Source organism: Pipistrellus hanaki, assembly GCF_964339955.1.
Source record: "Pipistrellus hanaki genome assembly, chromosome: 15".
Lineage (NCBI taxonomy): Eukaryota > Metazoa > Chordata > Mammalia > Chiroptera > Vespertilionidae > Pipistrellus > Pipistrellus hanaki.
The window spans coordinates 12,581,549-12,595,786 of NC_140517.1; the positions used below are offsets into that span (position 1 = coordinate 12,581,549).

A 14,238-nucleotide genomic window follows, 5' to 3' on the forward strand; every position below is an offset into this window, starting at 1 on the left:
CCAAATAATATAGAGTGGAAAATTGGTCCTGCATATGCATATGTTTTTAGACTAATATTAATTTTTGAAGTATTATATGAGCTCATTTAATGGTTATTAATTAATATTATCTGGGGATTTTTATTTTCAGACTACGAAGACAGTTGGACCAACTCAACAAACATTGGAAAATATCTCTAACATAACAGGAAATGGCTCTTTTCCATCATCATCATCATCTTCTCATTTACCCTCTGAAAATGAAAAGCAGCAGCAGATTCAGCCCAAGGCATACAATCCAGAAACCCTGACAACTATCCAAACACAGGACATTTCACAGCCTGGTACCTTTCCAACAGTTTCTGCTTCTAGTCAGCTGCCTAACAGTGATGCACTACTGCAGCAGGCCACACAGTTTCAGACAAGAGAAGCTCAATCTAGAGAGGTATTGCAGTCAGATGGAACTGTGATTAATTTGTCACACCTGACTGAAGCATCACAGCAACAGCAGCAGTCACCACTACAAGAACAAGCACAGACTTTACAGCAGCAGATTTCATCAAGTATGTTCCCATCACCAAGTAGTGTGAGTCAGATACAGAACACGATTCAGCAGTTGCAAGCAGGAAATTTTAGCGGCACTACTGCTAGTGGCAGCAGTGGAAATGTTGACTTGGTTTTAGAGGCACAACAAGTTTTAGAGGCACAACAACAGTTATCTTCAGTTTTGTTTTCTACTCCAGATGGTAATGAGAATGTTCCAGAACAGCTTAGTGCAGACATTTTTCAACAAGTCAGTCAAATTCAAAATAGTGTAAGCCCTGGAATGTTTTCCCAGGCAGAACCAGCAGTCCATACCAGACCAGATAATTTAATAGCTGGAAGAGCTGAAAGTGTTCACTCACAGTCTGAAAACACGTTATCTAATCAGCAACAGCAACAGCAACAGCAACAGCAGGTGATGGAATCATCAGCTGCAATGGTGATGGAGATGCAACAGAGTATCTGCCAGGCCCAGATTCAGTCAGAATTATTTTCTTCAACTGCTTCAGCAAATGGAAATCTTCAGCAGTCTCCAGTTTACCAGCAGACTCCTCATATGATGAGTGCATTAACTACCAATGAGGACATGCAAATGCAATGTGAATTGTTTTCTTCTCCTCCTACAGTTTCTGGAAATGAAACTAATACAACCACCACACAGCAGGTTGCAACCCCTGGCACTACCATGTTTCAAACGTCAAGTTCAGGAGATGCAGAGGAAACGGGCACACAAGCAAAACAGATGCAGAATAGTGTCTTTCAGACCATTGTCCAAATGCAACATAGTGGGGACAATCAACCTCAAGTTAACCTTTTTTCATCTACGAAAAGTATGATGAGTGTTCAGAATAGTGGTGCCCAGCAACAAGGTAATGGTTTATTCCAGCAAGGTAATGAGATGATGTCACTCCAATCTGGGAATTTTTTGCAGCAGCCTTCTCATTCACAGGCTCAGCTTTTTCATCCTCAAAATCCTATTGCTGATGCTCAGAACCTTTCACAGGAAACTCAAGGTTCTATTTTCCACAGCTCAAGTCCTATTGTTCACAGTCAGACTTCTACAACCTCCACTGAACAGATGCAGCCTCCAATGTTTCACTCTCAAAGTACCATGGCTGTGCTACAGAGCTCTAACGTTCCTCAAGATCAGCAGTCAGCCAACATATTTCTTTCCCAAAGTCCAATGAATAATCTTCAAGCTAACGCAGTAGCCCAGGAAGAACAGATTTCATTTTTTGCAGCTCAGAACTCAATTTCTCCACTTCAGTCAACGTCAAACACTGAGCAGCAAACTGCTTTCCAACAGCAGCCTCCAATATCACACATTCAGACCCCTATGCTTGCCCAAGAACAGGCACAATCCTCCCAGCAAGGTCTATTTCAGCCTCAGGTATCCCTGGGCTCCCTTCCTCCTAATCCAATGCCTCAAAACCAACAAGGGACAATCTTCCAGGCACAGCACTCAATAGTTGCCATCCAGAGTAACTCCCCATCCCAGGAGCAGCAGCAGCAGCAGCAGCAACAGCAACAGCAGCAACAGCAACAGCAGCAGCAACAACAGAACATTTTATTCAGTAATCAGAACACCATGGCTACAATGGCATCTCAAAAACCACCACCACCAAACATGATATTCAACCCAAGTCAAAATCCAATGGCTAATCAGGAGCAACAGAACCAGTCAATATTTCACCAACAAAATAATATGGCCACAATGAATCAAGAGCAACAACAGCCCATGCAATTTCAGAACCAGCCCACAGTTTCCTCACTTCAAAACCCAGGTCCTACCCAGTCTGAATCGTCACAGACATCCTTGTTCCATAGCTCTTCTCAGATGCAACTGGTCCAGGGGTCACCCAGTTCTCAAGAGCAGCAAGTAACTCTTTTCCTCTCTCCAGCATCCATGTCTGCATTGCAGACCAGTATAAACCAACAAGAGATGCAACAGTCTCCTCTTTATTCCCCTCAGAACAACATGCCTGGAATCCAAGGAGCCACATCTTCACCTCAACCACAGGCTACTTTATTTCACAACACTACAGGAGGCACAATGAACCAACTACAAAATTCTCCTGGCTCATCTCAGCAGACTTCAGGAATGTTCTTATTTGGCATTCAAAATAGTAAGAAATTCTAATTTCTCATTTCTTAAATTTATTGGTTTAAATGGTCAAAGTATTATTATTATTAGAAGGAAGCAAAGCACAGTGGTTTTAACAACATGGATTATAGTTTGTCAGAACTGAGTTCAAGTCCCAATTATACCAGGAATAGACTGTGAGATCTTAGACAAGTTATTTGACTGGCATGAACTTCAGTTTGCACATCTAAAATGGTGGTAATATTACATACTTGACAAGGATATTGGGAGGATTAAATGTGGTAGTGTATGTGTTTGCCACTTTAACCTATGAACTTGAAAGGAAAATAAAGAATGACAGAAAATCTCAGCCAATTTAAGTAGTTTCCAAGGAGGTAGAAACCCATCTTTAATGTTTATGTACCAAGGAAATTATATAGGACTTGAGATGATAACTAGACAAAGTTGTGTTTGTATACTGCTAAGAGGAAACCAAAGATGAATATCAGTACTTTTTTTGGGGGGGAGGGGGGTTAGGTGCCTCACTTTTAGTTCTATGCTGAGTGGACACCATAATGACTTATCCCCAGCAACTAATTCATATCTTCTATGAATCTTAAGAGCAAGTAACTAATCAGCTTCTCTATTTAAAATGTCTCTGCAGACTGTAATCAGCTTTTAACTTCTGGACCAGCTGCATTGCCAGATCAGTTGATGGCCATAAGTCAGCCAGGCCAACCACAAAATGAGGGCCAGCCACCTGTGACAACACTTCTTTCTCAGCAAATGCCAGAGAATTCTCCACTGTCATCCTCTATGAACACCAACCAGAACATGGAAAAGATTGATTTGCTTGTTTCATTGCAAAACCAAGGGAACAACATGACTGGCTCCTTTTAACTGGATATGTAAGTATTGCATTTTTCCTTTTTTTTTTTTTTTTTAATTGAAAAGCATCAATGAATTTATTATTCCCAGCAGATTTGGCTAAGTAAATATGGTGTACTCGCCAGGTGATACTTTTGCTACTTTGAATAAGTTACTCGATATGTGATAGCTTATGGTCATATTGATACTGGGCATTCTGCCCTAGCCAGTTTGGCTCAGTGGATAGAGTGTCAGCCTGCAAGAGGCAGCCGGTCGGTGATTCTCTCTCATCGTTGATGTTTATATCTCTCTTTCACTTTCCCTTCCTCTCTGGAAGCAATAAAAATCTATTTAAAAAAATAAAATACTGGCCATATCTTCTGGCTTTAAACTTCTTTGCCTTGAAATGACAGAAAATATGATATATGTATTATATATTAGATATGATAATGTCTCATTTCTCCTTTCCTCAAGGAGTAAATATTGAGTCAGAAAACTGTGGAAGTATAAATATTATGAAGTGTCATCTATAATATTGTAATATACTTTGGGATCATTCAGGGTAACAGAAACTTTATAAATGCTTTCCCTCACTAGTGAGTTACATTAAATGTTTTCTTTTTTTAGAAATTCCATGAAGAAAATCCTGATTCCAAGATGTCCTGAGATCTTGTGATTCCATGAGGATTATTGAACTGTTACTTTAAAAACAAAATGAGATATGAAAAACTGTGATTGAGTAAATGGATAGATTTTACTCTTGCTGCAAAAGAGCACACCTATGCTGCCTGTTGCAGTGATTAGCCACCATCGTTAACATGTTCATATTTTCTATTCCTAATAGCACTGATGACTGAGAATCTGCTTGAGTTTCCAGCTGACAGAATTAATTGTTGCTATTTTCCTAGGGGCTATTTAAAAGTACAGTTTAAATTTAAAAGCTGGACTGCTCAGTTATTAATGCTATTAGAAAATAATCCATATTGTCATGTTTACTTTTGTTCTTTGTCATTTTCTTTCCTGCATTGTTTTAGTCAAATAGCAGCTTTTGAAAAAGGAAAATTCAGATAATAATTAAGGCTGTGATTTTTTTCATTATAAAAAGCACAGCTATTGGCCAAAGTGAAGGAATCCTTTTTCAGTTTTTGTAGAAAACTGGAGAGGTAGCATTCTGATAAATAAGCTGTACACAGATAAGAGGCTTCTTTATCACAAAGGCAGACAACACACAACTGGGAACAGCTGGAGTGCTATTGATTTTATTTTTCAGATTGCTGTTAAATTCTCTGTATTTCTGATAAGGAGTTCAGCCATAAGTACATAGGAGAATAATTATCTTGCTCTTTAAACAGTGAAGGGGATAATACGGTAAATTATGTTCCGATATCCTCCTGCAGTAGTTTAAATTGACACCAATTTAAATCTGTTTTCTTAACCTAGTCTTGGGCTGGTTGTTCCCTTTTTATATTCATCTATATTATTCCCCTTCTTTTCACTTTATTTTAGACAATTGGTAAAATATTCCTAGCTTTGTGACCCTGTAGCATCTTAAAGGAAAGGCCACTTAGACCTGGGGTAGCCTAGCTAGTCCTGCAGCACAGGTAGGGGGTGTAAAGAGAGCTGATTTTCAGGAATGAGGAGAGCTGATTCCTGAGAAACAAAAAACAATGCATTTTTCTCCATGAACGGTGCTGTTCTGAAGTCTTCAAATTTTTCCCTCTAATGGGAAACAGTATAAATTTTAATTTTTAAAAGGCAAAGCAAAATTTCTTGAAGCATAACTTCTCCGTGAGCTGCAGTGAGTGTAATTCACTTGTCACCTCAGTGCTTTACAGTTTGAAGTGGTCACTATCTGATGGTTCCCATAAGCCTTAGGCTTTACAGGGTCATATCATGACTTAAAATGAAGAATTAACTTGTGTTACATCTATAGACAGCAAAATAACACACTCCAGAACTTGTATTTGTAGCAGTTATACAGTTTTGGGTGTTCTTACCACCCGTGGGATGCTTGCTTCTCATTACAACCTGTTGTCTAGACACATGCTTATGTTTTATTTTTCTTTTGGCATGTAGAAAGCTGTTAATACAGTTTAAGGCCAAATTGTGTGTGGCTTCTATACGTAGATAAGATGTTTTGGTATCTTGTCAGTTTCATTTATTTTTTAAGTGTACAAAAAATAGCCTACTGATTGCTTGTTGAAGGCTATTTTTCTATTTGTTTTTGTTGTTGTTGTTTTCTATCCTATACATTTAGTTAAACTTAGTGGAATTGTGGTCTTGATTTTGTTTATACAGCCAGATTTTCCCCCTTTTTTGTGTGATCTTCCTTGGTTCTTTGAATGTGCTCGTCTAATTTTTTTTTTCTTCTCTTTGTACTCATATATTCTTCCCATTACTCCCAGCCTTCCTTTTTCTCTCTGATTGAGAGGCATTGAATTACGTTTTCAGTAGTACAGGCTTCTTGCCGATATGAAGGGAACTTTTCAGAAAGAGACCTACTCTGGGTCATTTAATTTTGAATACAGTTTTCAATCGTTCAAGTTTTGGATGGTTTATATCTAATGTGTGTTTCATTTTTTTGGAAAGCTATATTTTGTATTTAGGAAATGGTATACTATTTTGCTATTTGTACTGAGTGAGTACATTGGCATAAATATAGAAATTTATATATATACATATATATAAACTATTCTTTTTTGCCACACATTTTTGTGGTAAATTTGTGAGTTTGTCTGATGTTCTACCACAACGTGGCGTCTGATAACAGTGAGGGGGGGAGGGGTTTGTTATGTCTTTATTGAGTATTTAAGTATCTTTTGAAACAAATGACCTGTTTATCTGTGGCCATTCCATCAGGCAGTTCTTTGATGTTCCTAGTGGGCTAAAGGCAGCTTACTGTGTGTTTGCTGGATACTCAGCAAAATGTTAGAGTAAGGAAACCCATCTAGGCAGTTGAGTCAAATGGTGTTTCACAAGAATGAGCCATTCAGTCTTTGCTCACTATATATTTAATATTTTATTATTGTTATTATTATTAATTGGCTTTCTGTGTTCTATGCTTTTTTATTTATAAAGACACTAAAAATGTTTGTAATTTTAATAACATTTTCCCCATCTTGTAAGAGCTACTTTATAAATTCTCTGAACTGAAAGCATTTTCCTCAAGATATCTCTTCTCCCCCCACCCTTACCGAGAAAAATTACTCAGTATAGTGCAGGTTAGGAGAAAGGCCAGCCACACAATCCAGCGCTTCAGTTTTAAAATGTAAAACTCCAACTACAGAGGGTTAACAAATGCCAGAAAGCTTATCCAGCAAGTATAAAAATAAGTAGAAATAAAATACTCTAAGTTTATTTCTGAATTTTCTGAACTCTTTTCTAAGAGATATACAGGAGACTCGGGAAGTCTATTTGTTCACCAAATTCTAATTAGAATGTTAACATTGCTCTATGGATGAAGTGGTGGCAAGAAGACTGGCTGTGTGCTGATTTCTATTGTTTAGCAAGAGGTTTATCATTATAAAATGCTGATTGCCAATTCCAAGTCACCAGGGACCAATTTTCTGTTTTATAATATCTAAGTTTAGAACAGAACATACACCTGAATGGTTTGATTGGACAGAAGCAGAAAACCCAGTTTTTATTTTCATAAAATTTGTGGTTATTTATACAAGGGCTGTGCTATGCTACCATATTCTTATTCAATAATGATATTGTTGTTATTTTTTTTTTTAACATCGTTAAATGTTCCTTACCCCTAAAGGTCAATGTTAGGTACAGCATTCTGAATATACAATTTGGTTACAAAAGTATTTATCTTCTTATTGAAGAGTTAGCTTAGTGGTCAGTGGTTGATACTTGTGCTAATAATACAGTTTCCAGATTACTGTTACAAGTTATTTATGGCAGAAGGTCCTAAGTAAGTTATGAACCACATTTTATTCTTTTGTATTATTCCATTCAATTGTTCTTGCTTTTAGCAACTCACATTAATGCTTGGAGCTTATCTCTGTCTGTGTTAGTGTTTGTGTGTGTTTTATTCCTCACTGTCATTTCATTATATATCCATACCAACATGGGAGAAGATAATTAGAAGTCATATTTTGCTTCTGAGCTTTATCATGTTACCTTTGTAGTTAGAGTCATGTTGTTATTTAGCCAATGCAAATCTGTTTTCACCAGTCTCCCTAGAATAGGCCTTGTAGAGGGCTTTGTTATAGAAGCAGTATTATTGAGGGACCTTCATTCTTTTCTTCCCTCCTTCCTTTCTTTTTCCCCTCCTTCCTTTCTTTTTTCCTTTCTTGTCCTCCCTTTCTCCTCCTCCTCCTCCTCCTCCTCCTCCTCCTCCTCCTCCTCCTCCTCCTCTTCTTCTTCCTCCTTTTTCTCTTCCTTTTTGTAATACTGTATATGCTATAGTTGGGAATTTTATTATATGTGCATTTCAGGCCCATCAGAACTTCATTTAATCTGCTAAGGGGAAGTTGTGTCCAAGGAAATGAGAAAGTAGTTACAGCTGAGTTCCTCTAGAATTAAGATAATTCCTTTTAACTAAGCCATTCTGGATGCTTGTTTTGGAAAAGTAAGATCTGTTTAGACTCAGCACTAATTAAAGAACAGAATTAGATGCTTTAATTAATAAGTCATAGTCTCAAATTCAATATGACTTAAAAATATTCACCAGAAGTAACTTGAGAATTTTTCATCTTTCTGGTGAAATTTTCTGTTCCAATATCTGTTTCCTACTTGATTTTTTTAATCAATTGAAAATTATATGAAGACCTGTGAGCTTTACTTAGCTTCATGACCACAGGCTGAATCCCTAGCCAAGACAACCATGTTATAGCTGTAGGCCTTTGGTTATATGCAGGGAAGGACTTAATGAAAGAGAGAGACTGAATAGTTTAGCAGCTCTATTAGAATAATAATTTAGAGAATATACCCTACTAAGTGGTTTAGTAAAATCTAATAACATATATAAAAAGGTTTTCTCCTCTGCTTATTTGTATCAGTAGAGCTAAATTGTGGAGATAATGTTCCTAATGTAGTAAATGTCAAAATAATACCTACCATGTAATTTGTGAATTGTCCCAGGGCTATAATTACTTTAGTCCCCATTGATTTTCATGCCATTCTAGCCTCACTTATAAATGAAATTATATTTTTATTCTACTTTCTCTTTTGGACATTTTAAAATTAATATAAGTCTCTAAATCAAATGAGAGAGTGTTTTTTACGATGATAGTGTACTTTTTCACTATAGCCAAAAATACATTATTTTAATAGGTCCTAGTTTGAACTTTTCCACGTAGTCATTCTCTTTTCTTCATTTCTTTCTTTTCTTTTTGAAGATCTAATTGGTTTTATTAAGCAGTTCATGAATTGGGCAGCATCCCATCCAGCAACCATAGAAAGGCACGATAAGGGGTTGTGCCATATGGAAGGTTTTTATAGCTCTTTTTCTTAACACAGGAAACAACTTAATAAGTTTCTAACTTCTTTTTGCATAAGAGTAACAGAAAAGATACATTACCAGAATCATTCCTGTGAGGGAGGGTAAGTAAAAGATTACAGAATTATACTATTTAGGTTTTATATAAATTAACTAAATTTGTCTTCATCTCAGCCAACTAATGATAGGTCTTACTTGAATGCTAATGAAAATTTTACTACCTGTGAGACTCCATGCACACAAATGTGTGTAGTTAAATTTCAGGAGGTGTTCAAAGCATCTTCTGTGACCTTAATTAGATGAGTGAAAACAAGTCACAAACACATAGTTTAAATAAAATCTGGTAATGTCAGTTTTTCTAACTAGACAGGGCCAACTAATTAATTATAGTGCACTTCTTGCTCATCAGAGCCTCAGTAATCTACCTATGAAAGACAGTGTTAAAAGAAATGAAGAAGTTATATTGGAGTTTATCCAGATCTAAGATCTGAATTGAGTGACCCTCTGGTTTTTGTTAATTTTGCCTATGTTCCATCCAGCTCCTTATCACGGTTGTGGTGCCTGAAGAAAGGACCATCAATGACAGGTCAGGATAGAATTAGCTTTGGGATGAACTGCTTTCCTCATGTGAGTATTCCATGATTGTTAGTGACACTGAAGACTGCAAACATTTATGCAATATTCCTAATGCCCTATTGATAATATGCACTTTAATCATTCCAAAGAAGTCAAGAATGCTGTATAGTGATGATTTCTTCTTAATGAATACATCTTATCTATTTAGAATATTTATGTCCCTTTTTATTTTGGACAGTAACTAAGTATAAGTGTTATGTGAATATTTTCTAAAATGATTATAGTAGGACTTAGACTTTGAAATGTAATTGACTATAAGGGGAAATAATTACACTTCAGAAAATCATTTTAGAAAATATGTTTGAGAGTTAATTAAACCCAGCCCTCTTCCTATATATTTTATGTCATGTACATAAGAACATTACAGTATATAGTTTTCTACATATATAATATGTATAATCCAGTGGTTCTCAAAATATGTCCTTAGCCTACCAGCTAACATCAGTATCACGTGGGAACTAGTCAGAAATGCAAATTCTTTGGGCTTCTCCCAGACACTCTGTATCAAAAACTCTGGAGTGGGGCTCAGCAGTCTGTTTTAACACCCTCCAGGTGGTTCTGGTGCATGCGTGAAGTTTGAGAACTATTGGTATAAACTATTTACAATAAGATCCAGAAAGCTGGTTTTTCCTTACTCATATAGATAGTTATACTTTGTTCTCTATGTAAATTCATCTTGACTTGGTTATTCATAATCCTTTATTGGCAATGATAACTTATTCTCCATACTGCTTATAGTATATTTTATGTATATATGCAGTTAGTCTAGTTATTGATATTTCAGTTAACCTAGTTGGTCATATTCCTACCACTTACTAAAAAGTTTACATTAAGTGACTGATTTAAAGATATAGGTGCAATGTTTTATATTTCTTTTAGTTGTTATGACATTTAAGTAGCTATCGTAATATAATTGACAGGTGCTAAATTGTTCTGTTTATGCATAAAATGGGTACATTGTGGGCAGTAATAATACAAGCTTTTATTTTTTCATTGCCTCTTATTTTACCAGCAGACAACAATTTCGGTGTGGCTAGGCCAACTCTCAGAACAAAATTGTCATTCCTATATTTATATTTGTATCTGAGATATTAAACAAGATGGTTGGCCAGATCAACAAAGCACCTTATTTAATTTTTTTTTTAATACATGAAAATTCTTTAAAAGTAGCTTGCTTAGGATGAGAACTGCTGCAGTAGAGTTATAACTATCCTTGGAATTTATGCTTCAGACAATAATTATTTACTAAAATAAATCTTAAACAAGACAGTAATGCATTATATAATTTGGGCATTTCTCCCTTGTCAATGTATGCACCATGGTAAATATAAACTAACCACCACAAGTCAAGTGATTTATTCATTCATTTTCATCTTCCTGTGTAATTTAATACCTCTGTAATTGTTCTAATCTTCCTCCCGCTGTTTACAAGTCAATTAATTAACTCATGAAAGAAAAATGCACATTTCAAACTAAAACTAATTTTATACTCTATAAAAATCACACTGCTTAATGCTAGCGGTGGAAATGTAAGTGGCTTACTCTACAAACTATGGTGCTGGCAGATACATAGGCAAACTGTTGGGAGATGCTCTAGTACATTCCTCCTTTCTTGTTCCCTTTCCTCTTTCTCCCCACTTGATTGCTTAATAGTATTCCTGTGCCCAAAACACTCTACCATAATTCTCTTTGACTTTAACTTGTAATATCTCTTTTAAAAGCCCATATTTAAGCCTCATATCACCCCTGCTCTTTTTTCTCCCAGAAGTAATTTGCCTGATTTGAATAGCTCATGGGGATCACTTGTTATTTTAGCTAATGAACCTCAGGACAGCACACACACACATACACACACACACACCCCATCTCAGATGTTTGAGAATGGAATTGGAATCAGACTAATGTGTCCAATAAAGACTGTCCTGCACTGAAGTGATTATGACTTTAGGGACTACAAACTGATTCCAATGACATTCAGGTAATTTCTTTTCATCTAATGAATGTATCTTCTCACCTTGTTCCCTAACTTCTAATTGATAAGCTCCAAGTAGTTGCTAATTTTTTGACACCTTTTACTTCGTCTTCTTAATAAATATATTACAAGTATTTCATTAACCAATTCTCAAGTGGTTTAACTACCATTCTGCCATTTAAATTTTATTTGCTTGAGCACACTGATCAACCACTGAACTGCCTTCTTCCATTGTCCTACAATGACTATTTTTGTGTATGTGGCTTTCATAGTTGGGGTTGCAGAGCACTGACAGATATTTTCAGTTTGTTCTCTGGGGGAATTTTTTTTGCATCTATGTTTTTAGCTATCTGTGATAACTTGTTAAATATTAAAAAGATATTTTGCTTCTATTGAACATTTGTATACTCGCAACTATATTTCTGTAAACAGCTGCAGTCAAAAATAAAAAAAATTGAAAGTTTTCATTTTGCAGTGGGTAACTGTCTTTTTTCCTCAAACTTTGTGGACGAACTCGTATCCATAAATGTCATTTTTGAGCAGCAGAATGCCATTTTGCTGACATTATAAAATCATTAGGAAAAGGTATGAAATATAGACATATTTTCAAGTAGTTATTTTGTGCCTACTGTTAGTGTACAAAGTGCTTAGTGTGATCAATTTGTTTGTTTTACAGAGTTTAAATGTTTCATGCTTAAATTAGTGTTTATTAGAATATAACATATAACATCACTCAAAATGATTTCAGGTGATACATGGGAAACATTTTTTAAAAAATAGTATATGTTTTAATGTACATTAGAAAAAATATAATGTGTATACCTACTAGACTATAGGGAGATATGAATCAAATTAAAGAACAATATTAAGACTTGGCTGATGTGGCTCAATTGGTTGAGCACAGTCCCATGTGTCTAGAGGTTGCCAGTTCAATTCTCAGTCATGACACTTGCCCAGGTTGCAGACTTGATCCTCGGAAGGGGGTGTGCAGGAAGCAGCCAATCGATGTTTCCCTTTCTCCCTCAAATCTATATATATATTTATTTATTTTAATATATTTTATTGATTTTTTTTACAGAAAGGAAGAGAGAGGGATAGAGAGAAACATCGATGAGAGAGAAACATCAGAAAATAATTTATTTCAACAATGTTGCCAACATTAAAAATACGTTTAAAAATTGTATTCTTATGGCTATTGACTTTAACAGTTATAAGAGAATAACCAAATGAAATTTAAATATCAAAAAAATACTTTGGTCCAGCCCTAGCCAGTTTGGCTCAGTGGATAGAGCATCGGCCCGCGGACAGAAAGGTCCCAGGTTCAATTCCAATCAAGAGCACATGCCTGGGTTGTGGGCTTGGTCTGACATGCAGGAGGCAGCCAATCAATGATTCCCTCTGATCATTGATGTCTGTACTTCTCTCTTCCTCTCCCTTCCTCTCTGAAATCAATTTTTAAAAAAATATTAGAAAAAAAATACTTTGATCCAGAAAAACAACATATGTGGGCAAAAGACTAATCTGAAGATGAGACTGCAGAGGCCACCAGAAAAGCCGATGCAGTCCTGGTTCATGTAATTCAAATCACAGTATCCAGAGCAAGGGAAGTAGTTGTCCCGCTTTACTCCAGGCTGGTAAAAATACCTCTCTGCCATCTTGTAAGGAACAAATTCTCCGCAGCCATATCATCAGACCTATAAGAACTGAAATGCCATTTATCCTGCTTGTGACACAACAGGAACTCTAGCAGTACAAAAGCAGCTACAGTCTCAACAGCGACACTGAATGGTCTTGTTCTGAGGAAGAGGTATTGATTGCTTACTCTTGCTCTCTCTTTCATGGTACCATTGTCTCTGCTTTTACTGAGGAAGTATAATGTAACTAGAGGCCTGATGCCGGAAGTTTATGCAAAGAGTGGGCCTCCCTTACCCCAGCTCCAGCACAGGCTTCCCTTAAAGCCCCGGCTTCATCCGGAAGGTAGTCTGGAAGGGTGTCCAGTCTAATTAGCATATTACGCTTTTATTATTACAGATATTTTAAAGCATAGGCTCTTGAGTTTGCCTTCTTTGGGTGGAATTTTGGCCCCTATACCTATTTAACCTCTCTATTCCTCAGTTTCTTATCTATAGCATGGAAACAAAAATTGGACTCTCTTCAGAGTTTTTTCAAGAATTAAGTAAATTAACCCATGTAAAATTACTTAGTTCCTAGCACACATAAATGCCTTGTTATTTTTAAAAATATATATTTTATTGATTTTTTACAGAGAGGAAGAAAGAGAAATAGAGAGTTAGAAACATCGATGAGAGAGTCATCGATCAGCTGCCTCCTGCACCACCCCCACTGGGGATGTGCCCACAACCAAGGTACATGTCCTTGGCTGGAATCGAACCTGGGACCTTTCAGTCCGCAGGCTGACGCTCTATACACTGAGCCAAACCAGTCCTGGCAAATGCCTTGTGTTATTATTATTAGGCCTGTTATTACTGTTCTGTCTCCTGTGTACTGGATCCCATATCCTTTTGTCTTTTCAAAGACTTGTTCTTTTAACTGTCCCCTTTTTTCCAACATCAAAGCCTTCTCTCTCTGAGTCCTTCTCACTGGCACATAAATGTCCCTTATCTCTTAGAATGTCAAATAAATAACTCCCTTCAACCACACACACTGTTTCCACTTCCTCTCCTTCTATTCTTGAACCCATTCTAA

General features: G+C 36.4%; 1 protein-coding gene across 9 annotated transcripts in view; it reads left to right on the plus strand.

Annotated features, from left to right (window-relative positions):
- NFAT5 (nuclear factor of activated T cells 5) overlaps positions 1-11,997 on the plus strand; it is a 95,313-nt gene extending 83,316 nt beyond the window's left edge. For all 9 annotated transcript variants that reach the window (XM_084861003.1, XM_084860997.1, XM_084860998.1 and 6 more), the window contains 3 exons: positions 131-2,648; positions 3,270-3,513; positions 4,100-11,997. In XM_084861003.1, the coding sequence (XP_084717129.1) occupies positions 131-2,648; positions 3,270-3,505 (2,754 nt within the window). In that variant the 3' untranslated portion in view covers positions 3,506-3,513; positions 4,100-11,997. The remainder of the gene's footprint in view (positions 1-130; positions 2,649-3,269; positions 3,514-4,099) is intronic.
- Positions 11,998-14,238: the final 2,241 nt, after the last annotated feature.